The sequence below is a fragment of the Heterodontus francisci genome, chromosome 15 (genome assembly GCF_036365525.1).
Source record: "Heterodontus francisci isolate sHetFra1 chromosome 15, sHetFra1.hap1, whole genome shotgun sequence".
Lineage (NCBI taxonomy): Eukaryota > Metazoa > Chordata > Chondrichthyes > Heterodontiformes > Heterodontidae > Heterodontus > Heterodontus francisci.
This window is the reverse complement of record NC_090385.1, coordinates 59877607-59902101: the sequence shown is the minus strand read 5'-3', so window position 1 is coordinate 59902101 and position 24495 is coordinate 59877607. Positions and strand designations below refer to the sequence as shown.

The following is a 24495-nucleotide window of genomic DNA, read 5'->3' as shown; positions in this document are numbered from 1 at the left end:
ATAACTTTGACTATCGAAAGTTTATTATTTTCAGTTTTAAACAAACTGATGGAATATCAATTGTCGTTTGCGGAAGAAAGTTCTAAACTTCGACAACCCTTTGCATGAAGCATTTCCTAATTGCACTCCTGAAAGGTCGGACTCTAACTTTTAGACAATGGCCCCAACTAGCAGAAATATTTTCTCCCAATTGTCCCTAGCTGTTCCCCTTAAGAGCTTGAAAACTCAGATAAAAGCAAACCTTAACCTTCTAAATTCCAGGGAATACAACCTTAGCTTGTTTATCTCTCCTCATAGCTTAACCCATGGGTGTCCAACCTTGAAGCATGGGGAGGGGGTGGGGGGGTCACATTACAATTTTTGTCTTAAATGTGGGTCTGGTGAGACAGCTTTGGAAAGAGAACGGCATTAAAATTTATCTTACCATTAATCAAAACAACAAATGTGCATTTTGTGAAGAAGCCTTAAAAAAAATGACAAATTTATTGATTTACTTTCTCTTCACTATGTTGGACACTGATTTAGTGAGATACCCGGTATTTTGCTTGCATAAGTAGTTAATGTTTTCCTGCACACTTCTTGTAGCGATGCAGAGTATATTGGATAGATGTCTATCTGTCAGGAGTGATCTTGATCATGCTCTCTCCCTCTCCCTGTGACCCCTCTCTGTGTTTTCCTGCCCAATCACTGCCACCCCGTGCCCCCTTCTCTCTCTCTCCCTTCCTCCTGTCCCTCCCTCTCTCCCTTCACTCCTATCCGTCCCTCCCTCTCTATATCTCTCTCCCCCACCCCTCCCTATTCCCCCCTCTCTCCCTGCCACCTCACCCCCCTCCCCTCCCCGCCGCCACATCCCTCTCCTTCCCCCTCCCTGTGTCCCTCCCCACTCTCCCTCCCTGTCCCTCCCCACTCTCCCTCCCTGTCCCTCCCCACTCTCTGTCTGACAGTTACAGAGAGCGGGAACTCTCAGCAGAGCAGTTTTGTGGTTGGTAATTTTTCTTTTTTAATTCACAATGTCAGGTTCACAGCTGACAGGCGCTGACAGCTGGAAATGGGGTTTCCAAACTTGGGCAGATTCGGGTTTTCCCGGTGGGTTCCGTCTTTTTTTTTAAAGCCCACTGAAAAACCCAGAATCTGCCTGCAGTTCGGAAACCTCAGTTCCCGCTCCCAGCACCCGTCAGCTGTGAACCTGACTTTGCGATTTTTTCTTTCAAAGCCAGTCTGGAAGAGGGAGCCAATGGGAAGTTTCTCATCTCTGAAATGACCAGTCACGGACCTTAATTTTTTTTTTTAACCATGGACACATTGTCGACCCCTGGCGAGCATGATGAACGGCCCAGTACCAGTTACATCTGCGGGCCGGATGGAAACCTTTGGCAGGCCGAATCCTATCCCGTGGGCCATATGTTGGACAACCATGACTTAACCCTTGGAGTGCAGTTATCATTCTAGTAAATCTATGCTGCACTTCCTCCAAGGCCAATATATCCTTCCTAAAGTGTGGTGCGCAGGACTCCTGGTGTGGTCTGACCAGGGTTTTGTGTAGCTGAAGCATGACTTCTACCCTCTAGTATTCTATTCTTCTAGATATAAAGGCCAGCATTCCATTAGACTTTTTGATTATTTTCTTAACCTCTTTGAGACATTGTAATGATCTGTGTACCTGTACACAGTATCTCTGGACCTCAACAGTTTCTAGATTGTCACCATTTAGAAATTACCCTGTTCTATTCTTTTAGGCCAAAAGTGAATGACTTTACATTTGCCTACATTGAAACCCATTCACTTAATCCATCAATATCTCTTGGTAATTTTACTTTTTCATCTACACTAACAATATCTTTGTGTAACTTGCAAATTTGGATATGTGGCTTTCTAACCTATTATCCAAGTCATTAATGAACATAAAGAATCATTGAGGCCCAACACAGATCCTTACTGGACACCACTAGTCACATTCTGCCAATTAGCGAGTATCTGCCCATTATTCCTTAGGAACTTCAGTTATGAAGATTGGAGAAGTTGGGACTGTTTTCCTTGAAGAGAAGGCTGAGAGGAGATTTGATAGAGTATTCAAAATCATGAGGAGTCTGCACAGAGTAGATAGAGAGACTCTGTTCCCACTCGTGAAAGGATCAAGAACGAGAGGACAGAGATTTAAAGTAATTTTTTAAAAGAAGCAAAAGCGACATGAGGAAAATCACACAGTTATTACGGTATGCATGAGTGATAAAAGGTGGAATGTGTTTGTGTTATCTATGATGGCCATTTCAAGTGTTGAAGAACGAAGCTATTACTCACATTGAATCAGAATCCCTGAGAGAGCATTCTTAAACTTCTCTTTGGCTTCCTCCATTTCTTTTTGATGCAGAATTTTTTCATTCATCAGCCTTCGAATATGGCTATTAGCTGACTGGATCATGGAGTAGAAGATGTTTGCTGATCGACGGTTCACTTCACCTCGTTCTAGCCAGGTATAAAGGATCTGGACAGCTTCAGAGAATTTTGCATCATCTACAAGAAAGAGATTGATATTCAAATGTATGTCAAAGAAAAGAAAGAAACAAGATTTAACAGTTCAAAATCAATCCAAATAGAATACTTGAATGCCAAATGCTCTCTGTCCTTCATCTGACTTGGTGCTGGAATATTTTAAAACAATTTTTTTGAAAACACTTGTTATCAGGATGTGGGCAACGCTAGCAAAGCTGCATCCCTAGATGCTCTGAGAAGGTGTTGCTAGGCTATCTTTTTGCTTAGTAGTTATTATAACTGAATGGCTTGATATGCGATAGTCAACCATGTTGCGTGGAATTGGAGTCATGTGTAGGCTAGACAGAGTAGGGCTGACAGGTAACCTTCAGTGAATGATATTAGAGAATCAGTTGGACTTGTATACAATGCACTGTTTTCATGGTAATACTTAATTGTGGTGCTAGCCCTCAAATAACTATTTATTGTGTTTGATGTCACAACTTACCACAGTCAGATTCAAACTAGTCCAAAGCATTAACCACTATACTGCTGTATGTCGGCCTGGGAGTGCTTTGGCCACTCAGTTTAAAGAGATCTGCATCTTTCATGCAGATGCTCGCTAATGTATCAATGCCTTCCAGTCTTTCGAATGTAGAGAGTTTGCTGCACTCCAAACTTGCTATCCAGCTATCTCCCTTAATTAAGGTTAAATGGTTGTTCCATCTCCCATTCCACAATACATGCCTAATCCTTCTCTGAGATTTAAGCTTCTGGTGCTTCCAGTGGTGTTTCACCCACCCTTGTTCTGGACTCAATTGTAAGTGTCTGCTTTAAATTGACAATTTCTATAAATGTCTTTAAAAACAGAATGAATAACATAATTCTGATGAAAGGTCATTGACTTGAAATGTTAACTCTGTTTCTCTCTCCACAGACGCTGCCTGATCTGCGGAGTATTTCCAGCATTTCCTGTTTTTATTTCTCCTTTGACTCCACTCACTTTTTCCAATTAAAAGGTGTTGCGATGGGAACCTCTATGGGTACAAGCTATGCCTGCCTTTTAGTGGTATATTTGGAACATTCTTTGTTCTAGTCTGCCTCAGGTCCCCTTCCACATCTCTTTTCGGTACATTAATGACTTGCGGTCATGCGGTCTCTATGCAGAAATCAACAAGCGCATGGGAAAGGCGTCTGCTGGCCAAGAGGGTGTGGGAAAATGGTGCACTGACACGGAACACAAAAGTCCGAGTGTTTCAAGCCTGTGTCCTCAGGACCTTGCTCTATGGCAGCGAGGCCTGGACAATGTATGTCAGCCAAGAGCGACGTCTCAATTCATTCCATCTTCGCCACCTCCGGAGAATCCTTGGCATCAGGTGACAGGACCGTATCTCCACTGCAGAAGTCCTCGAGGCGGCCAACATCCCCACCATATACACCTACTGAGCCAGCGGCGCTTGAGATGGCTCGGCCATGTGAGCCGCATGGAAGATGGCAGGATCCCCAAGGACATATTGTACAACGAGCTCATCAATGGCATCAGACCCAAAGGCTGTCCATGTCTCCGCTTTAAAGACGTCTGCAAACATGACATGAAGTCCTGTGACACTGACCACAAGTCGTGGGAGTCAGTTGCAAGTGATCGTCAGAGCTGGTGGACAGCCATAAAGGCGGAGCTAAAGAGTGGCGAGTCGAAGAGACTTAGCAGTTGGCAGGAAAAAAGACAGAAGCGCAAGGAGAGAGTCAACTGTGTAAATGTCCTGACAACCAATTTTATCTGCAGCGCCTGTGCAAGAGTCAGTCACTCTAGAAGTGGCCTTTATAGCCACTCCAGGCGCTGCTCCACAATCCACTGACCACCTCTAGGCGCTTACCCATTGTCTCTCGAGACAAGGAGCCCAAAGAAGAAGAATGACTTGCGGTGTGTTTTCTCACTGCCGCCCTGAACTGGAACGTTTAATCAACTTTGATCCCAAATTCCATCCTTCCCTTGGCTTCACACTTCTGACTCTGCCCTTCCAATCCTCAACTTCTCTGTCTCCAATTCTGGAGGCAGGCTATCAACCAATTATCTACTCACAAGCTCACTGACTCCCACAGTGATCTTGACGACAATTCCTTTCACTCCACTTCCTGTAAGGGTTCTATTCCATTCTTCCAGTTTCTCAGTGTTTGCTTCATCTGCTCCGATGATGCCACCTTACATACCAGTGCTTCTGATATGTTTTCCATTTGCCTCAACTGAGGACCTCCCTCCAACCATGGCTGACAGGGCCTTCAACTGTATCTGTTCTATTCTCTGCACTTCTGCTCTCGCACCTTCTCTTCCCTCCCAGAACCTCAAGAAGGTTCCCCTTGCTCTCACCTTCCACCCCACCAGCCTCACATTCAACAGATCATCCTTCACCATTTCTGCCACCTCCAACGTGACGCCACCAACAAATACATCTTACCCTCCCCTTTCAATTTTCTGAAGCAGCGCTCCCTCCATGATACGCTGGCCGACTACTCAATCACTCCCAACTCCTCCCCTTCACTTGTCAGCTCAAGAGATGCAACACTTGCCCTTTTACCTGCTCTCTTCCCACCATCCAGGGCCCTGAACACTCTTTCCAGCATCTATTTACATGTGCTTCTTTCAATTTAGTATAACATGCTTCATACTCATGATAATACATCCTCTACATTGGGTGAGTGCTTCAGTCCACAAGCTTTCAGTCGCCTGTTATTTTAATTCTCTACTCTGACTTTGACCTCCTACGCTGTTCCAATGAACTCAAAGCAAGTCTGAAGAACAGCACCTCATCTAACAATTAGGCACTTTACAGCCTCCTGAACTCAACATTGAGTTAAGAAATCTCATCATAACATCTGCCCCCATTTTTTCCAGCCATTGGTGCTGATTCTGCCACTCTCATTTACACTTCCTTTAGACACATAGTTACTTTTTTACTTGCCCTGTTACTATCTCCTTTTGCCTTTCACCATTATCCCTTTGGCATTTAATCTCTTCAGCCTTCCATCCTGTAATATACCTCCTTTCTTTTCTCCTCCCCACCCATTCCCTGTCTCTACACTTGCTTAAAACCTGTCACATCGCTAATCTTTTCCAGTTCTGACGAAAGGTTAAACATTAATTTAGCTTCTCTCTGCACAGATGCTGCCCAAACTGCTGAGTTTTTCAGCATTTTCTGTTACCATGAGCTTGTTGTTAGCTGCTAAGAACACAAGAAACAGGAGCAGGAGTAGGCCACTCGGCCCTTCAAAACTATTCTGCCATTCAATAAGATCATGACTGATCTGATCTTGGCCTCAACTCCACTTTTTTGCCTGTTCCCCATAACCCTTGACTCCCCTATAGTTCAAGAATCGATCTAAGCCATCCTTGAATATATTCAATGACACATCCTCCACAGCTCTCTGGGTAGAGAAAGCTAGAGATTCACGACCCTCAGAGAAGAAATTCCTCCACATCTCTGTCTTAAACGGCTGATCCCTTATTCTGAAACGATGCCCCATAATATACATTCTGTGGGGGGAAACATCCTCTCAGCACCTGCCCTGTCATGTTCCCTCAAAGTTCTGTGTGTTTCCATATAATCTTGTAAATTCCAATGAGTACAAGGCCAACCTGTTAAACCTTTCCTCATAAAACAACCCTTTCATCCCAGGAATCAACCTAGTGAACCCTTCTTAGAACTGTCTCTGATGCGTATACCCCTCCTTAAATAAGGAGATCAAAACTGTATGCAGTACTCAAGGTGTGATTTTATCAATACCCTATACAGCTACAGCAAGACGTCCCTACTTTTATACTTCATCCCCCTTGCAATAAAGGCCAATATTTCATTTGCCTTTCTAATTGCTTGCTGTACCTGCATGCTAATTTTTGGCGCTTCATGTAGAAAGAACCCAGATTCCTCTGCACCACTGCATTCTGTTCTCTCGCTCCATTTAAATCATGTTTTGTTTTTCTATTCTTCCCATCAAAGTGGATAACCTCTCAGTTTCCCACATTATACTCCATCTGCCAAATTTTTGCCCACTCGCTTAACCTATCTAGATCACTTTGCAAATTGTCCTCACAACTTGCTTTCCCACCTATCTTTGTACCGTCAGCAAATTTGGCTACAATACCCTTGGCCCCTTCATCCAAGCCATTAATATAGATTGTGAACATTTGAGGTGGCAGCACAGATCCTGTGGCATTCCAGTAGTTACAGTTTGTAAAAGATCCCATGGCACTATTTCGAAGAGCAGGGGAGTTATTCCCGGTTTCCTGGCCTATATTCTTATCCCTCAACCAACATCACAAAAGCAGATTATCTGAGTTACCACATTGCTGTTTGTGGGAGTTTGCTGCATGCAAATTGGCTGCTGCGTTTCCTACATTACAACAACCACTACACCTCAAAAAGTACTTAATTGGTTGTAAAGTTCTTCGAGATGGCTGGTGGTCATGAAAAGTGCGATATAAATGCAAGTCTGTCTTTCTTGCTTGCCATTTCAACACTCCCCCCTGCTCTCATGCTCACATCTCTATCTTGGGCTTGCTGAACATCAACGCAAGCTCGAGGAACAGCATCTCATTTTCTGATTAGGCACACTACAGCCTGCCGGACTGAACATTGAGTTCAATAATTTCAGAGCATGATGGGCCCCCCATTTTACTTTTATTTTTAGTTATTTTTTCTTCTTTACATTTTTTACAATTTTTTTTCTATTGTTTATTTCATTTCATTGTAGTTTGTTCAGTTTGCTTACCCAGTGTTTTTTTTTCATGTTTGTACTTGCTGCTGTTCAATCTTCAGTTCGTTAACACCCTATCTGTACTAATGCTTTGTCTTTCAACACACCATTAACATATTGTTTGCCTTTGCTCCATGACCTCTTGGTCAGCTACGTGGCCTTGTCCAATCTACACCGTCTCCTTTGTTATCTCTTGCCCCACCTCCGGCTCACTTGCTTATAACCTTTGACATTTCTAATATTTGCCAGTTCCGAAGAAGGGTCACTGACCTGAAACGTTAACTCTGCTTCTCTTCCCACAGATGCTGCCAGACCTGCTGAGTGGTTCCAGCATTTCTTGTTTTTATTTCAGATTTCCAGCATCCGCAGTATTTTGCTTGTATTTTAACCTTTTATGTTGCACCTTTTCATAGGAACATAGGAGCAGGAGTAGGCCATTCAGCCCATCGAGCCTGCCCCGCCATTCAATAGAATCATGGTTGATACGAACACACGAATTTGGAGCAGGAGTCGGCCACTCGGCCGTTCGAGCCTGCTTCACCATTCATTAAGTTCATGGCTGAACTGATTACTCCACATTCGCGAGAAACATTTGCGCCACACAAGTGCCAGGCAATGACCATCTCCAACAAGAGAGAATCTAACCATCTTCCCTTGACATTCAACAGCATTACCATTGCTGAATCCCCCACTATCAACATCCTAGGGGCTACCATTGACCAGAAGCTGAACTGGAGTAGCCATATAAATACCGTGGCTACAAGAGCAGGTCAGAGGCGAGGAATCCTGAGGCGAGTAACTCACCTCCTGACTCCCCAAACCCTGTCCACCATCTACAAGGCACAAGTCAGGAGTGTGATGGAATACTCGCCACTTGCCTGGATGGGTGCAGCTCCAACAACACTCAAGAAGCTCGACACCATCCAGGACAAAGCAGCCCGCTTGATTGGTACCCCATCTACAAACATTCACTCCCTCCACCACCGACGCACAGTGGCAGCAGTGTGTACCATCTACAAGATGCACTGCAGCAACGCACCAAGGCTCCTTAGCAGCACCTTCCAAAACCACGACCTCTACCAACTAGAATGACAAGGGCAGCAAATGCATGGGAACACCACCACCTGCAAGTTCCCCTCCAAGTCACACACCATTCTGACTTGGAACTACATCGCCGTTCCTTCACTGTCGCTGGGTCAAAATCCTGGAACTCCCTTCCTAACAGCACTGTGGGTAGACCTACCCCAAATGGACTGCAGCGGTTCAAGAAGGCAGCTCACCACCACCTTCTCAAAGGCAATTAGGGATGGGCAAAAAATGCTGGCCTGGCCAGCGTCGCTCACATCCCATGAATGAATAAAAAAAAAATTTCCACCGACCCCCGATAACCTTCCACCGCTTGCTTATCAAGAATCTATCCCCCGCTGCTTTAAAAATATTCAAACAGTCTGCTTCCACCACCTTTTGAGGAAGAGAATTCCAAAGACTCATGACCCTCAGAGAAAAAATTTCTCCTCATCTCTGTCTTAAATGGGCGGCCCCTTATTTTTAAACAGTGACAGCTAGTTCTAGATTCTCTCACAAGGGGAAACATACTTTCCACATCCACCCTGTCAAGACCCCTCAGGATCTTATATGTTTCAATCAAGTCATCTCTTACTCTTCTAAATTCCAACACATACAAGCCTAGCCTGTTCAATCTTTCCTCATAAGACAACCCACCCATTCAAAATATTAGTCTAGTAAACCTTCTCTGTACTGCCTCCAATGCATTTACATCCTTTCTTAAATAAGGAAACCAGTACTGTACACAGTACTCCAGATGTGGTCTCACCAATGCCCTGTATAGCTGAAGCATCACCTCCCTACTTTTGTATTCAATTCCCCTCGAGATAATCAATAACATTCGATTAGCTTTCCTAATGATGTGATGTACCTGCATACCAACCGTTTGCGATTCATGCACTAGGACACCCAGATCCCTCTGCATCTCAGAGCTCCGCAATCTCTCACCATTTAGATAATATGCTTCTTTGTTATTTTTCCTGCCAAAGTGGACAATTTCCCACATTATACTCCATTTTCCAGGTCTTTGCCCACTCACTTAACCTATCTATATTCCTTTGTTGCCTTCTTCACCAGTTACTTTCCAACCAGTGGCGCAGTGGTTAGCACCGCAGCCTCACAGCTCCAGCGACCCGGGTTCAATTCTGGGTACTGCCTGTGTGGAGTTTGCAAGTTCTCCCTGTGTCTGCGTGGGTTTCCTCCGGGTGCTCCGGTTTCCTCCCACACGCCAAAAGACTTGCAGGTTGATAGGTAAATTGGCCATTAGAAATTGCCCCTATAGGTAGGTGGTAGGGAAATATAGGGATAGGTGGGGATGTGGTAGGAATATGGAATTAGTGTAGGATTAGTATAAATGCGTGGTTGATGGTCGGCACAGACTCGGTGGGCCGAAGGGCCTGTTTCAGTGCTGTATCTCAAAACTAAACTAAACTATCTTTGTGTCATCAGCAAATTTAGCAACCATACCTTTGGTCCCTTCATCTAAGTCACATATAAATTGTAAAAAGTTGAGGTCCCTGCACAGATCCCTGTGGCACACCATTCGTTACATCTTGCCAACCAGAAAATGACCCATTTATGCCTACTTTCTGTTTCCTGTTAGCTCGTCAATCCTCTATCCACACCAATATGTTTACCCCTAGCACCATAAGCTTTTATTTTCTGCAATAACCTTTGATGTGGCACCTTATCAAATACCTTCTGGAAATCTAAGTACAATACATCCCCCGGTTTCCCTTTATCCACAGCAGATGTAACTCCCTCAAAGAACTCCAATAAATTGGTTACACATGATTTCCCTTTCACAAAACCATGTTGACTCTGCCTGATCACCTTCAATTTTTCTAAATACCCTACGATAACGTCTTTAATAATAGCTTCTAACATATTCCCTAAGACAGATGTTAAGCTAACTGGTCTATAGTTTCCTGATTTCTGTCTCCCTCCCTTTTTGCATAAAGGATTTACAGTCGCTATTTTCCAATCGAACAGAACCTTCCCCGAATCTAGGGAATTTTGGAAAATTAAAACTGATGCATCAACTATCTCACTAGCCACTTCTTGTAACACCCGAGGATGAAGTCCATCAGGTCCCGGCGACCTGTCAGCCCGCAGCTCTAACAATTTGTTCAGTACCACTTCCCTGGTGATTGCAATTTTCTTGAGTTCCTCCCTCCCTTCTATTTCCTGACTTACAGCTAACACTGGGATGGTATTTGTATCCTCAATTGCGAAGACCGATGCAAAATATCTGTTCAATTCATTTGCCATCTCCTTATTATCCATTATTTATTCCCCAGACTCACTTTCTATAGGACCAACACTCACTTCGTTAACTCTGATCATCCACTTCAATGCCTTTGTCCCACACTATTCTCATATCCCGTTATGTCATTTGTATTTAGAAATCTGTCAATCTCTGCTTTAAACATACTCAATGACTGAGCTTCCATAGCCCTCTGGGGTACAGAATTCCAAAGATTTACAACCCTCTGAGTAAAGAAATTTCTCCTCATCTCTGTCCTAAGTGGCTGCCCCCTTATTTTGAAATTATGTCCCCAGGTTCTAGACTCCCCAACTAGGGGAAACACCTTAGCTGTCTACCCTGTCTATCCCTTTAAGTATTTTGTAGGTTTCAATGAGATCACCTCTCATTCTTCGAAACGCTAGGCAATACATGCCCAGTTTCCCCAATCACTCTGGATAGGACAGTCCCGCCATCCCGTGAACAAGTCTGGTGAACTTTCGTTGCACTCATGCTATGGCAATAATATCCTTCCTGAAGTAAGGGGACCAACACTGCACACAGTACTCCATGTGCAGTCTAACCAAGGTGCTATACAATTGAAGCAAAACTTCACTACTCCTGTACTTAAGTCCTCCTGCAATAAAGGTTAACATACCATTAGCCTTCCCAATTGCTTGCTGCACCTGCATGCTAGCTTTCAGTGATTTATTGACAAGGACACCCAGGTCCCTTTGTACATCTACACTTTCTAATTGCTTATCATTTAAGCAATACTCTGCACATCCATTCCTCCTACCAAAGTGGATAACCTCACATTTTTCCACATTATATTCTATCTGCCATGTTCTTGTCCACTCACTCAGCCTGTCCAAATGCCCTTGAAGCCGCTTTGCATCTTCCTCACAATACATGTTCCCACCTAGTTTTGTGTCATCTGTGAACTTGGAAATACTACATTTGATCCCCACATCCAAATCATTGATATATATTATGAACAGCTGGGGCCCAAGCACTGATCTCTGTGGTACCCTACTAGTCACAGCCTGCCAACGCGAGAATGACCCGTTTATTCCTCCTCTCTGCTTTCTGCCTGTTAGCCAATCCTTAATCCATGTCAGTATATTACCTCCTATCCAATGTGTTTTAATTTTGCTAACCAACCTACTGTGGGGGACTTTATCAAAAGCCTTCAGAAAATCCAAGTATACCACATCCACTGCCTCCCCTTTTTCAATTCTGTTAGTAACATCCTCAAAAAACTCCAACAGGTTCGTCAAACATGATTTCCCATTCATATAAACCTTTTCTTTTAATCTTATATAATCCTTAACTTTCTTTGTTATCCATGGTTGACTGCCTTTACTTTTGGGATTTCTGTGTCTTGAAGGAATGTATAGTTGCTGACAACTATGTAACATTTCTTTAAAGACTATCTGTTACCAAAGTACTGTCATACCTTTTCATATATTTTCCCGATCCACCTCAGCCAATTTATTGAAAGCCTTTTGGAAATCCAAGTACACTACATCTACTGGTTCCCCTTTATCCACCCTGCTTGTTGCATCCTCAAAGAACTCTAATAAATTTGTCAAACATGATTTCCATTTAATAAAACCGTGCTGACTCGGCCTGATTATATTATGATTATCTAAATATCCTGCTACTCCTTCCTTAATAATGGATTCTAGCATTTTCCCCATGACAGATGTTAAGCTAACTGGCCTATCGTTTCCATCTTTCTGTCTCCCTCCTTTCTTGAATAGAGATGTTACATTTGCAGTTTTCCAATCCTCTGGGACCTTTCCAGAATCTAGAAAATTTTGAAAAGTTATAACGAATGCATCCCACTATCTCTGCAGCCACTTCTTTTAAGACCCTCAAATGCAGGCCATCAGTTCCAGGGAACTTGTCAACCTTTATTCTCAGTACTTTAATATACTATAAAATTTTAACAGGACTTGACAGGGTAGATGCAGGAAGGATGTTCCCGATGGTGGGGGAGTCATAGTCTAAGGAAACAGGGTAAAACTTTCAGGACTGAGATGAGGAGAAATTTCTTCACCCAGAGAGAGGTGAGCCTGTGGAATTCGCTACCACAGAAAGCAGTTGAGGCCAAAACACTATGTTTTCAAGAAGGAGTTAGGTATAGCTCTTGGGGTGAAAGGGATCAAAGGACATGGGGGGAAAGCGGGACAGGTTACTGAGCTGGATGAGTGGCCGAATGGCCTACTCCTGCTCCTATTTTCTATGTTTCCCTAGTACTTTTTCTCTAGTGACAATGATTGTTTTAAGATCCTCTCTCCCTTTTGCCTCTTGATTTTCTAAATTCTTGGGATGCTTTTTGTGTCTTCTACTTTGAAGACAGATACAAAATACCTTTCAAAGTTTCTATCATTTCTTTGGTCACCATTATTAATTCCCCAGTCTCATCCTCTAAGGGACCAATGCTTACTTTAGCTATTCTCTTCCTTTTTTTATATATATATTTGTAGAAGCTTTTACTGTCTGTTTTTATACTTCTTGCTAGTTTATTCTCATACTGTAATTTCTTCCTGGTTTTAAGAGTCATCCTCTGCTGGTTTCTAAAATTTTCCCAATCTCTGGCCTACAACTAATCTTTGCAGAATTACATGCGTTTTTTTTTCAATTTGATACATATGTTTGTCAATTTGATTTGTCCAATCTGTATGAAGATTAAATTTGCCCACAGTTATTGCAGTACCTTTCTTACAATCCCCCATTATGTCTTGATTTACACTGTCCCACAATGTAGCTACTCTTAGGGGGCCTGTAGGCTATTCCCACCATTCTTATCTCCACGCAAACTGATTCTACCTTGCACCTTTGCCGTGTCCTTCTTCCTTAACTTTCTAAATCACACCTCACTTGAATCCTCCCTCAGCTATTTATTTTAAAGCTCGATCTACAGCCTTAGTTATTTGATTTGCCAGGACACTGGTCCCACCATGGTTCAAGTGAAGCCCGTTCCAATGCAGCAACTCCTTTTTCCTCCCGACTACTGGTGCCAGTGCCTCATGAATTGAAACCCATTTCTCCCATAGCAATCTTTGAGCCATGCACTCAAGTCTCTCATCTTACTGACGCTATGCCAATTTTCTCGAGGCTCAGGTATTAATCTAGAGATTACCACCTTTGCGGTTCTGCTTTTTAATTCAGCCCCTCATACTCCCTTAGCAGAACCTCTTGCTTAGTTCTCCCTATGTATCGGAACCTACGTGGACCATGTCAACTTGATCTTTCCCCTCCCACTGCAAGATCCTCTCTAGCCCTGAGGAGATGTCGTTATCCCTGGGACCGGGCAGGCAATACAGCCTTCAGGACTCACGCTATTAACAGCAGAGAACAGTATCAATCCCGCTAACTATACTGCTCCCTACTGCTATTACATTCTTTTCTTAGTCCAACTTGAATGGCTCCCCCGTACCATGGTGCCAGTTTGCTCATCCTCCCTGCAGTCCCTGCTCTCATCCACACAAGCTGCAAGAACCTGTTGGACAACAAGGACTGAGGCTCGTTCAATGCTACCTTCTAGATTCTCGTACCTGCATCACTCAGTCACACCCTCCTGTACCTGACCATGCTGAGTTGGTCACAGACTGCCCTTTGAAGACTACTGTTTTGGTGCTCCCTCTTGGGGAAATTGTTGAAATAGAGGCATCCCAAAAGAAACTAAAGGCTAGTTACTGAGGAAAACTTCTGCCCATCAGCAGCTGCTTGCTGAAACTGGCTCGACAGACTAGGTCATCAGGAGTGGAACCACCAGCAAAAAATGACTGATTTTATATCTCTTTTTCTAACACTTTCCTTTTAAGATTGTTCTGTTATTATTTATTACTGTCGGCTGGCACGTGTAAAAAGAAAAAATGTGACTGACATCTGCTAGGTACAAAAATTTTATATATAGCTGGATGTGAAAAAGACTCTATTTTGGAAGCACTCATAAAATGTTGGCCTCAAAAGCTTTAAACAAAGGACAAAAGACTTATGGCGCAGAACTTTTAAGTTACCTTTAAGTTTTTCTGACAGTAAAACACTTTCATGTTCTGAGTAATGCACTATTGGTGGAGGTGAAGGTAGTCGAAATCTTTCTTCTTCCACTCTTCGTCGATGGCGTTCTTCCCTTGCCATCATACGCTGTTTACACTCCCATTCATAAAGATCATCTCTAGCTTGGGCAAAGTCAACATGAAGGCGGCCTGTGTCCTTCTTATCTGTACTGGAACCTATTCTTATTCGATAACCTGTTGAAGCCCAAAAGCATACAAAATACTCACACATACCAAAACATGGAAATGCATAGGAAAGAACAATAATTGATCTATGGATTTTGAAAGACTACAGAACATGCCCCACCTCAAAAATGGAAAATAACACCTTTTTATAAAAACTGTTAGAAAGTTTTACTTTTTCCTGAATGATTCCCTCTTTCTGGGAATGTTTCTTTAAATAGTGACTGTTGATGCTATCACTTGAAATTTTGTTGGAAGAGTGACCAAGTTCAACAGAATTATACAATCAATTTACACCGTTGAAATTAGTAAGATTATGAATCTGATTGTATCAACTGATGTTAATTCAGATTCCTCAAGTGGCAATTAAATGCCACCTGTTCATCAGTATTAGGGGGAAACAACATCTAAAGAGACAGAGGAAAAACATTTTAGTTGATCATAATTCTTTGTTGTAGTTTGACTTTTAAAAGCTATGTTCCTCCTTTAAACTCCATCATGAAAAAATGTTCATGATCAGCAATTATGATTATTTAATGTGAAACTTTAAATATGCTGCTTTTAAAATCTAACAAAAAAAGTTAACAGAACAAAAATTACCTGACAAAAAAAGAGCTTTGTCTATCATGTATTCATCTGAAAACCGAATATGGCAAAAGTTCTTCTTGCTTTTACGAATGGCTATGATTTCACCACACTGTCCAAAAACCTCAGTGACCATCTCTTCTGAAGCATTCTCTGGTAAGCCACCAACAAAGACAGTTTTGCATCCTGGAGGCCTTTCTCGTATAGCAGGAGGTGGGAGATCTAAATAAAAAAAAGCATTGAGTTCAAACTGTTGGAGATTATAGACACAAACATATAAACATGTGAAGCTAATACAGCTTCAAATATTAAATTGCTGACTTCTTTGAATGCTGTCTTCAATGCTTTACCAAGAAAATCGGTCAGAATTTGTTGAAATAGCGTGATGTGCGATGTAAACAATTAATCGGGCATTTGTGCTCTCTGTTCTCCTTGCAGTTTATTTCTGCCAAAATTTGCCAGAAAATCAACCCGGCTACTATGCTCTGAGCTCAGTGACAAATTTGGGACCTTGTTCGTGGTACAGCCAATGGCTTATCACGCAGACCGGCCAATAGTACTGTAAATACCTGTTGACATCATAACTCAGATCGAGTCTTGGCACTGGGCATGAAGTGAGCTGCATTGTCTTAAATCAACTTAAATCAATTTCTAACAGTTAATTTCATTAAGAAAAAGTTTGTAAAATACTGAAAAAAGTAATTTCCAGGTCTTGCACATTCTCTTTTCTCCAGAGATGTTTGAAAGGACACGAAGAAAGGGGTCCAGTACTTTGGACACTCGACTGACTGGATGAGTTGAAGCTTTGGCAAGACTGGCTGACTACTGGGAAGACCAAGGGTAAGGGCTTCTCACAAGTTGAGTCAGGTGGCATGGAGGGAGGAAGCCAGGACCAAGAGTGCCACACATGTTCACATGACCAGTGCTGGAAGAAGTACAACAGCCTGCCTGGAGCAGGCAAAGTTTTTTTTAAAAGAAAAAATTTGAACTCGAAATGAATCCTTTTAATTCAGTATTTAGAGATGAGGGAAATGATCAGATGCTTTTAGACTGATGATTTTTTTCATGGCACAGCTGAAAAGCAATTTAACATCATAAAAGTCTGTTGGGGTGGGGGTGGGGGTGGGGGAAAATAGCTTTTACAAAGTGCGCTGCTGATGTATTTGACAGCTCTATGTCTCCTATGAAGAAAATATTGTGATGCTTGCAAAGTCTTGTGTCAATGGACACCTGCACCTTTTGCAAACCACCCCACATTTTTATGTTCTCACAGTCGTAATGGAGTAGGGAGGCCCCCTGCCTCCAGAAACCACTTCCTCCTGCTTATCCTTATCCTCAGTGGTACCTCAGTTAACTCATAGTACAACAGATTTGCTGGTAAATAGTTTGAAGTTCTTTTATACAATGTTGTATTATTGTTCCTTCAAAAACTGTTCATTATTGAACAAATTTCCATTTAGTGTTATAACAGGAAAGTTTTGTACAATTTCAAATATTATGCAGTCCTTCATAACTGATCAACTCAACATGGTGCTTCCACTGCTCGTCTTTTAGTCTTGGCTACCTTCCTTGTTGCACCTGCTACATTGTGGCCCAACAACTGCATCAGTTGTGCCTACTGGTTTTAAAAGATTTCAGTAGTTGTCTCTTGATACTGTTTCTTTGTTCCCGACTGTTTTTATACTGATGTTGCTTGATCATATTACACTGTGGCACTGAAAAGAAGTTCAATTGTATATCTCAATCTTGCCTTTATTTCTTTGTGTTCACAATCCTACATGTACAAAGATAAACAGTTACCTGTTGACGCATGGTGTGGTACAGAGTTGTAATAAATGAAATGCACTATAGAGCGTAAAGTTGAGAATTTGGAACACTCTGGTAAACAGTGTGCAAGTAGGTCTCAAACTGAAATTCAGTTTAATACTTAGAATTTAACTTCGAGCATTAAAACTGTAAAAGAAACTGGTCAACAATCAACAGAAACTAAAATAAAAAGAAGAAATGCTGGTAATACTTAGCAGGTCTGTCAGCATCCGTGTATAGAGAAGCAGAGTTAACGTTTCAGGTCAGTGACCCTTAATCAGAACTGGCAAATATTAGAAATGTAATACATTATAAGCAAATAAGGTGGGAGTGGGGCAAGAGATAACAAAAGAGGTGTTGATAGGACAAGGTCACAGAGAATAACTGACCAGAAGGTCATGGAGCAAAGGCAAACGGTATGTTAATGGTGTGCTGAAAGACAAAGCGTTAGTAGAGAGGGTGTCAATTTGACAGAAAAATGAACAGCACTGGCATCAAGCACAAACATGAAAAAAAGTGGGTAGGCACAGTAGAAACAAACTAAAATAAAACAAACAAATAAAAAAGAAAATACAACGAAAAATAAAAGTAAAAAGGGGGCCCGTCATGCTTTGGAATTATTGAATTCAATGTTCAGTCTGCCAAGCTGTAGTGTGCCTAACCGGTAAATGAGATGCTGTTCCTCGAGCTGGCATTGATGTTCACTGGAACACTGCAGCAAGCCCAGGACAGAGATGTGGGCATGACAGCAGGGGGTGGGGGGTGTTGAAATGGCAAGCAACCGGATGCTCGGGGTCATGCTTTCACACTGAGCGGAGATGTTCCGCAAAGCAGTCACCCAATCTGCGTTTCGTCTCCCCAATGTAGCGGAGACCACATTGTGAGCAGCAAATATAGTATACTAAATTGAAAGAAGTACAAGTAAATCGCTTCTTCACCTGAAAGGAGTGTTTGGGGTCTTGGATAGTGAGGAGAGAGGAGGTAAATGGGCAGGTATTACACCTCCTGCGACTGCAAGGGAAGGGGACGAGGTGGTGGGGGTAATGGAGGAGTGGACCAGGGTGTCGCGGACGGAACAATCCCTTTGGAATGCTGACAGGAGAGGGGAGGGGAAGAAGCGTTTAGTAGTGGCATCATGCTGGAGGTGGCGGAAATGGCAGAGGATGATCCTTTGGATGTGAAGGCTGGTGGGGTGGAAAGTGAGGACAAGGGGAACCCTGTCGTGGTTCTGGGAGGGAGGGGAAAAGGTGAGGGTAGAGGTGTGGGAAATGGGCCGGGCACGGTTGAGGACCCTGTCAACCACAGTGGGGGGGCGAATCCTCGGTTGAGGAAAAAGGAAGACATATCATAAGCACTGTCGTGGAAGGTTGCATCATCAGAGCAGATGCGTCGGAGACGGAGAAACTGGGAGAATGGAATCGAGTCCATACAGGAGGCAGGGTGTCAAGAAGTGTAGTCGAGGTAGCTGTGGGAGTCGGTGGGCTTATAATGAATATTAGTAGACAGCCTATCCCCAGAGATGGAGACAAGAAGTCGAGGAAGGGAAGGGAAGTGTCAGAGATGAACCACGTAAAGGTGAGAGAAGGGTGGAAATCAGAAGCAAAGTTGATAAAATTTTCCAGTTCCGGGTGGGAGCAGGAAATGGCACCGATACAGTCATCAATGTACCGGAAAAAGAGTAGGGGAGGGGACCTGAGTAGGACTGGAACAAGGAATGTTCGACATATGGGGGTACCCATAGCAACATCTTTTACATGAAGGAAGTGAGTGAAGTTGAAGGAGAAGTTGTTCAATGTGAGAACAAGTACAGCCAGGTGGTGGTGGATGGGGACTGTTTGGGCCTCTGTTTAAGGAAGAGGTGGAGAGCCCTCGAAGTGTCCTGGTGGGGAATGGAGGTATAAAGAGATTGGACGTAGAAGCACTCATAAATGTATTAGCTGCTGCCTTCACCTTTGCTGCCTCATTCGGCTGCCATTGTAAATATGTGTCTCAGATGCGTCAGAGCACATGAAGCTGGGCGCTCTGGTGGAGCTGTGGCAAGTGTTGTACCTCTCCTGTGCTGCAGTGCGAGAGTTCCTCACATGCGTGAGTATCCACGTCTTCAATGGGTAGCCCTCATCCTTGAGAATCCATCCCTGAAGGCGAGCAGGGGGCATGAAAGACTGTGGCACTTGGGACTGCCGGAGCATGTAAATGTCGTGGCTGACTCCCAGAAAGTGGGCACACACTTGCAGGATAAGCTTTCGGTGGTTGCAAACCAGGTGAGCATTTAACGGAAGCCCTTTCTGTTGATGAAGGCGGCTGGACATGCGTGCAGTCTATCATACCTTGCACCTGATGGAATTCAGCAATGGCCCCAAAGCCAATGACCCTCTCTGTCGGTCATGGTTGGTCTGGTAATGCATAGTCGCCGGTCCTCTTGAACAAAACATTGGTTACTCCCTTGATGCAGTGCTGTGACACTGACTGGGAGATCCCACACATGTCCCCAGTGCAACATGGTATATAAGTCGGTAATGGCCTCCCTAGACAGCCGTAGTTTTCGCTGAGACTGCCGCTTGGACATTTTGAAGTAGCTGAGGCGAGTCCAGTACACTCTCTAATGCAGGTAGGCCCTTCTTGGCGTGGTTGGTGCTGTCCATCACCTCATCGAGCTTCACGAGCAGGCACAGCAGGCTCCCGGCCCTCTCTCCATAGGAGCCGCTGCGTTCCATCATGGAGGTCCACAAAGACAGGGTGTAAGAGACCTATACCAGCTGATCAGTCGGCCTCCAGAGCATTGTCACTGCAGAGACAAACTTGCCTTGGCAACTCTCCTGGGAATAAGCACTAATGGTTTGCAGTGCTCATCCTTGCAAACAGCCCAGCACCCAATGCTATGGGCACCAGACTCTGTCACCCGAGACAAGCCCAACCCATGCAGAGTGCCGAGTGCTGCAGGCCAACAATGGCCTCTGCTTCCCATTGGTGCAAAAGTCCCAGCAAATTATGGTGCAGTGCAATTAATAGCACATCGTGCTTATTCTGTTATTTCTAGGAACTTTTAGAATTGAACAATGGTGTATGCCATTGATGGATCATTGGTGTGTTAAGTTTCCAACAAATTTTGACCTATTGTGTTGTCTTACTGCTCCTCAATTATTGTTCCTCACTTACTCCACCTGCAGGGGAAAGATCTGTAAATATACTAAAAATAGAAAACCACATCAACTATCCTACCAGTCTTCTTCTTTGGCCTCCTTGTCTCGAGAGACAATGGGTAAGCGCCCAGAGGTGGTCGGAGGTATGTGGAGCAGCACCTGGATTGGCTGTAAAGGCCAATTAAAGAGTGACAGACTCTTCCACAGGTGCTGCAGAAAAAATTGGTTGTTGGGGTTGTTACACAGTTGGCTCTCTCCTTGCACTTCTGTCTTTTTTCCTGCCAACTGCTAAGTCTCTTCGACTCGCCACTCTTCAGCCCCACCTTTATGGCTGTCCGCCAGCTCTGGCGATCGCTGGCAACTGACTCCCACGACTTGTGGTCAATGTCACAGGACTTCATGTCGCCTTTGCAGACGTCTTTAAAACGGAGACATGGACGGCTGGTGGGTCTGATACAGTGACAAGCTCGTTGTACAATGCGACCTTGGGGATCCTGCCATCTTCCATGCAGCTCACATGGCCAAGACATATCAAGCGCGCTGGCTCAGTAGGGTACATATGCTGGGGATGTTGGCCGCCTCGAGGACTTCTGCGTTGGAGATACGGTCCTGCCACCTGATGCCAAGGATTCTCCGGAGGCAGCAAAGATGGAATGAGTCGAGACGTTGCTCTTGGCTGACATATGTTGTCTAGGCCTCTCCGCCGTAGAGCAAGGTACAGAGGACACAGGCTTGAAACACTTGGACTTTTGTGTTCTGTGTCAGTGCGCCATTTTCCCACATCTTCTTGGCCAGTCTGGACATAGCAGCAGACGCTTTTCCCATGCGCTTGTTGATTTCTGCATCGAGAGACAGGTTACTGGTGATAGCTGAGCCCAGGTAGGTGAACTCTTGAACTTCTAGAGCGTGGTCGCCAATATTGATGGATGGAGCATTTCTGACGTCCTGTCCCATGATGTTCGTTTTCTTGAGGCCAAATTAGTTTCAGGCAGCCGCAATCCTGTCAATGAGTCTCTGCAGACACTCTTCTGTGTGGGATGTTAATGCAGCATCGTCAGCAAAAGAGGAGTTTCCTGATGAGGACTTTCCGTACTTTGGTCTTCGCTCTAAGACGGGCAAGGTTGAACAACCTGCCATCTGATCTTGTGTGGAGGAAAAATCCTTCTTCTGAAGACTTGAACGCATGTGTGAGCAGCAGTGAGAAGATGATCCCAAACAGTGTAGGTGCGAGAACACAGCCCTGTTTCACGCCACTCAGGATAGGAAAGGGGTCAAATGAGGCGCCACTATGCTGAATTGTGCCTTTCATATTGTCATGGAATGAGGTGATGATACTTAGTAGCTTTGGTGGACATCCAATCTTTGCCAGTAATCTGAAGAGGCCACATCTGCTGATGAGGTCAAAGGCTTTGGTGAGATCTATGAAAGCAACGTAGAGGGGCAGCTGTTGTTTGTCGCAGTTCCCCTGTAGCTGGCGAAGGGAGAACAGCATGTCAATGGTGGATCTCTCTGCTCGAAAGCCACACTGTGCCTAAGGGTAGATACGCTCAGCCAGCTTCTGGAGTCTGTTTAAAACAATTCGAGCAAAGACATTCCCCACTATGCTGAGCAGGGAGATTCCAGGGTAGTTGTTGCAGTCACCCTTGCTCTCATAGAGGGTGATAATATTGGCATCGTGCATGTCCTGTGGTACTGCTCCTTCATCCCAGCACAGTCAAAGCAGTTCATGGAGTGCTGAGAGTATAGCAGACTTGGAACTCTTGATTATTTCAGGGGTAAACAATGCTGTCCTTTCCAGGGCTTATCCACTGGCTAGAGAATCAATGGCATCACTGAGTTCTGATTTTGTTGGCTGTTCGTCCAACTCATCCTTGACTGGCAGAGACTGGGCTGCATTGAGGGCGGCATCAGTGATATCATTTTCCCTGGAGTACAGTTCTAGGTAGTGCTCCGCCCAGCGGTCCATTTGCTTGTGTTGGTCAGTGATCGTTTCCCCTGATTTAGACTTGGGAGGGGGGTGGGGGGGATCTTCTTGATGGTTGGCCCAAAAGCTCTCTTGATGCTATCATACATTCCTCTGATGTTTCCGGCCAGCTGAATACGACTGCATAGTCAGAGTGTTTTACAGCACAGAAACAGGCCCTTCGGCCCAACGCGCCTGCGCCGACCATCAAGCACCCATCCTAACTAATCCCATTTCCCCTCACTTGGCCTGTAGCCTTGTTGCCAGTAGTCATTTGCACAGTGCCTGGCTGTTCTTTGTGCAGCGCTTCTGACTACTTTAAGTGCTGTGGATGTTAACTCGCTGGGGCCTTTCTTGTAGCTCAGCAGTGCAGTGCGCTTAGCGGCTATGACAGGTTCCAGCTCTTCAAAATGAGATTGAAACCAGTCTGCATTCTGCTTCTCACGTTTGCCAAAGGTAGTCATTGCAGAGTCATAGATGGAGTCTCTGATGTGGGCTCACTTCGTCTCTGCATCCCCTGCAGCAGTGTTTTGAAGGGCTTTTTCAAGTGAATTTAGAAACTTATTTAACAGCTGTGGATAAGAAATTGTTAGTGCTGACGTGCCTTTCTGCTTGTAATGATGTAGCTTCTTTGGTTTGAGTCCAACTTTGCTGCACACCAGCGAGCGGTCGGTGTCACAGTCTGCACTGTGGAAGCTGCGTGTGATTTGGACACTGTTTATAGAGGCTTGCCTTGTGACGATGAGGTCCAGCTGGTGCCAACAACGTGATCTTGGGTGTCTCCGTGAAACCTGGTGACAGGGTTTAGTATGAAAGAACGAGCTGGTGATGCAGAGGTTGTGATAGGTACACAACTCCAGCAGTCTCTGTCCATTCTCATTCATCCTTCCAATGCCATAGTGCCCAAGGCAGGAGGGCCATGAGTCATGGTTGGCCCCAACCCTGGCATTAAAGTCCCCCAGCAGGAAAAAATGATCGGTATTAGGAATGCTACTAATGATATTATGGAGTTCCTCATAGAACTGGTCTCCAGCTTCAGGTGGGGAGCAGCGTGTTGGAGCATCGATGTACTGGACCAGAGGCAGTGAGCAGTCGGATGGACAGTATGCGTTCCGAGCCATTTGAAGGTGGCTCTACCATGGTGAGCAAACAGTTTCTGATGGCGAAGCCCACTCCATGCTGTCTCGGTTCTTCAGGATCCCTACCCTGCCAGCAGGTATAGTCTTGCTCTCAGAGATCCGCTCGCAGGGAGGCTTGTCTCCTGAAGTCCTGCACTGTCCACATTAAGTCAACTGAGCTCATTGTTAATGATGGCAGCCTTCCGACAGTCGTTGTTTTGTGCAAGGTCTTCCAACAGGCCAGGGGGTGCGAAGTGGGCGCTATGGCCGTCTGCGATTTGGAGCTTTTTCTCCCGGGATCCAATCAAGGATTTTCCGCACAAGGCCAGCCGGGCCGGGGGGGGGTGGGGGGTGCCCCGAGGTCTCGCTGGGCCTTTGGCACACGCTCATAGTCGCCCAAAGCGGGCACCATGGCTCCGGCGCGACCCCGTAGCCATTGATAATACCATGCATTAGAAAATTAGATAGCTAAATTTGTACGATTCTCTGTGTCTTTATTTACTTTTCACTCATTAGAAATCAGGAACAAACGGATTTATTATCTGCAGCAAATTTTTAAAATAAAACTATGAAAATTTTCAAGAAATGTTAAGACTGTTTCAAAGGTATTTGAACAGCCAATATTTTCGAATGCATACCAAAGTTCAACTATACCTAAATTTATCTGTGAAAGGAACTTAGGAAGAACTGGCACAGTTAATGAGGTGCCTTTCCATTGTTGTCAATGACTTACTCGCTCTCTCTCCCTCTGCCCCCCACCTCTCTCTCTCTGCCCCCTCTCGGTCTGCCTCCCCCCCCTCTCTCGTTCTCTGCCTCCCCCCCCTCTCTCGTTCTCTGCCTCCCCCCCCTCTCTCGTTCTCTGCCTCCCCCCCCTCTCTCGTTCTCTGCCTCCCCCCCCTCTCTCGTTCTCTGCCTCCCCCCCCTCTCTCGTTCTCTGCCTCCCCCCCTCTCTCATTCTCTGCCTCCCCACCTTCTCTCATTCTCTGCCTCCCCCCCTTCTCTCATTCTCTGCCTCCCCCCCTTCTCTCATTCTCTGCCTCCCCCCCTTCTCTCATTCTCTGCCTCCCCCCCTTCTCTCATTCTCTGCCTCCCCCCCTTCTCT

General features: G+C 44.6%; 1 protein-coding gene across 3 annotated transcripts in view; it reads right to left on the bottom strand.

Annotated features, from left to right (window-relative positions):
• The window catches only part of LOC137377682 (ecto-NOX disulfide-thiol exchanger 2-like), a 300072-nt gene that overhangs the window by 71901 nt on the left and 203676 nt on the right, over positions 1-24495 (bottom strand). For all 3 annotated transcript variants that reach the window (XM_068047599.1, XM_068047601.1, XM_068047600.1), the window contains 3 exons: positions 15382-15588; positions 14560-14793; positions 2299-2511 (listed from right to left, as the gene is read on the bottom strand). In XM_068047599.1, coding sequence (XP_067903700.1) covers positions 2299-2511; positions 14560-14793; positions 15382-15588 — 654 coding nt within the window. The remainder of the gene's footprint in view (positions 1-2298; positions 2512-14559; positions 14794-15381; positions 15589-24495) is intronic.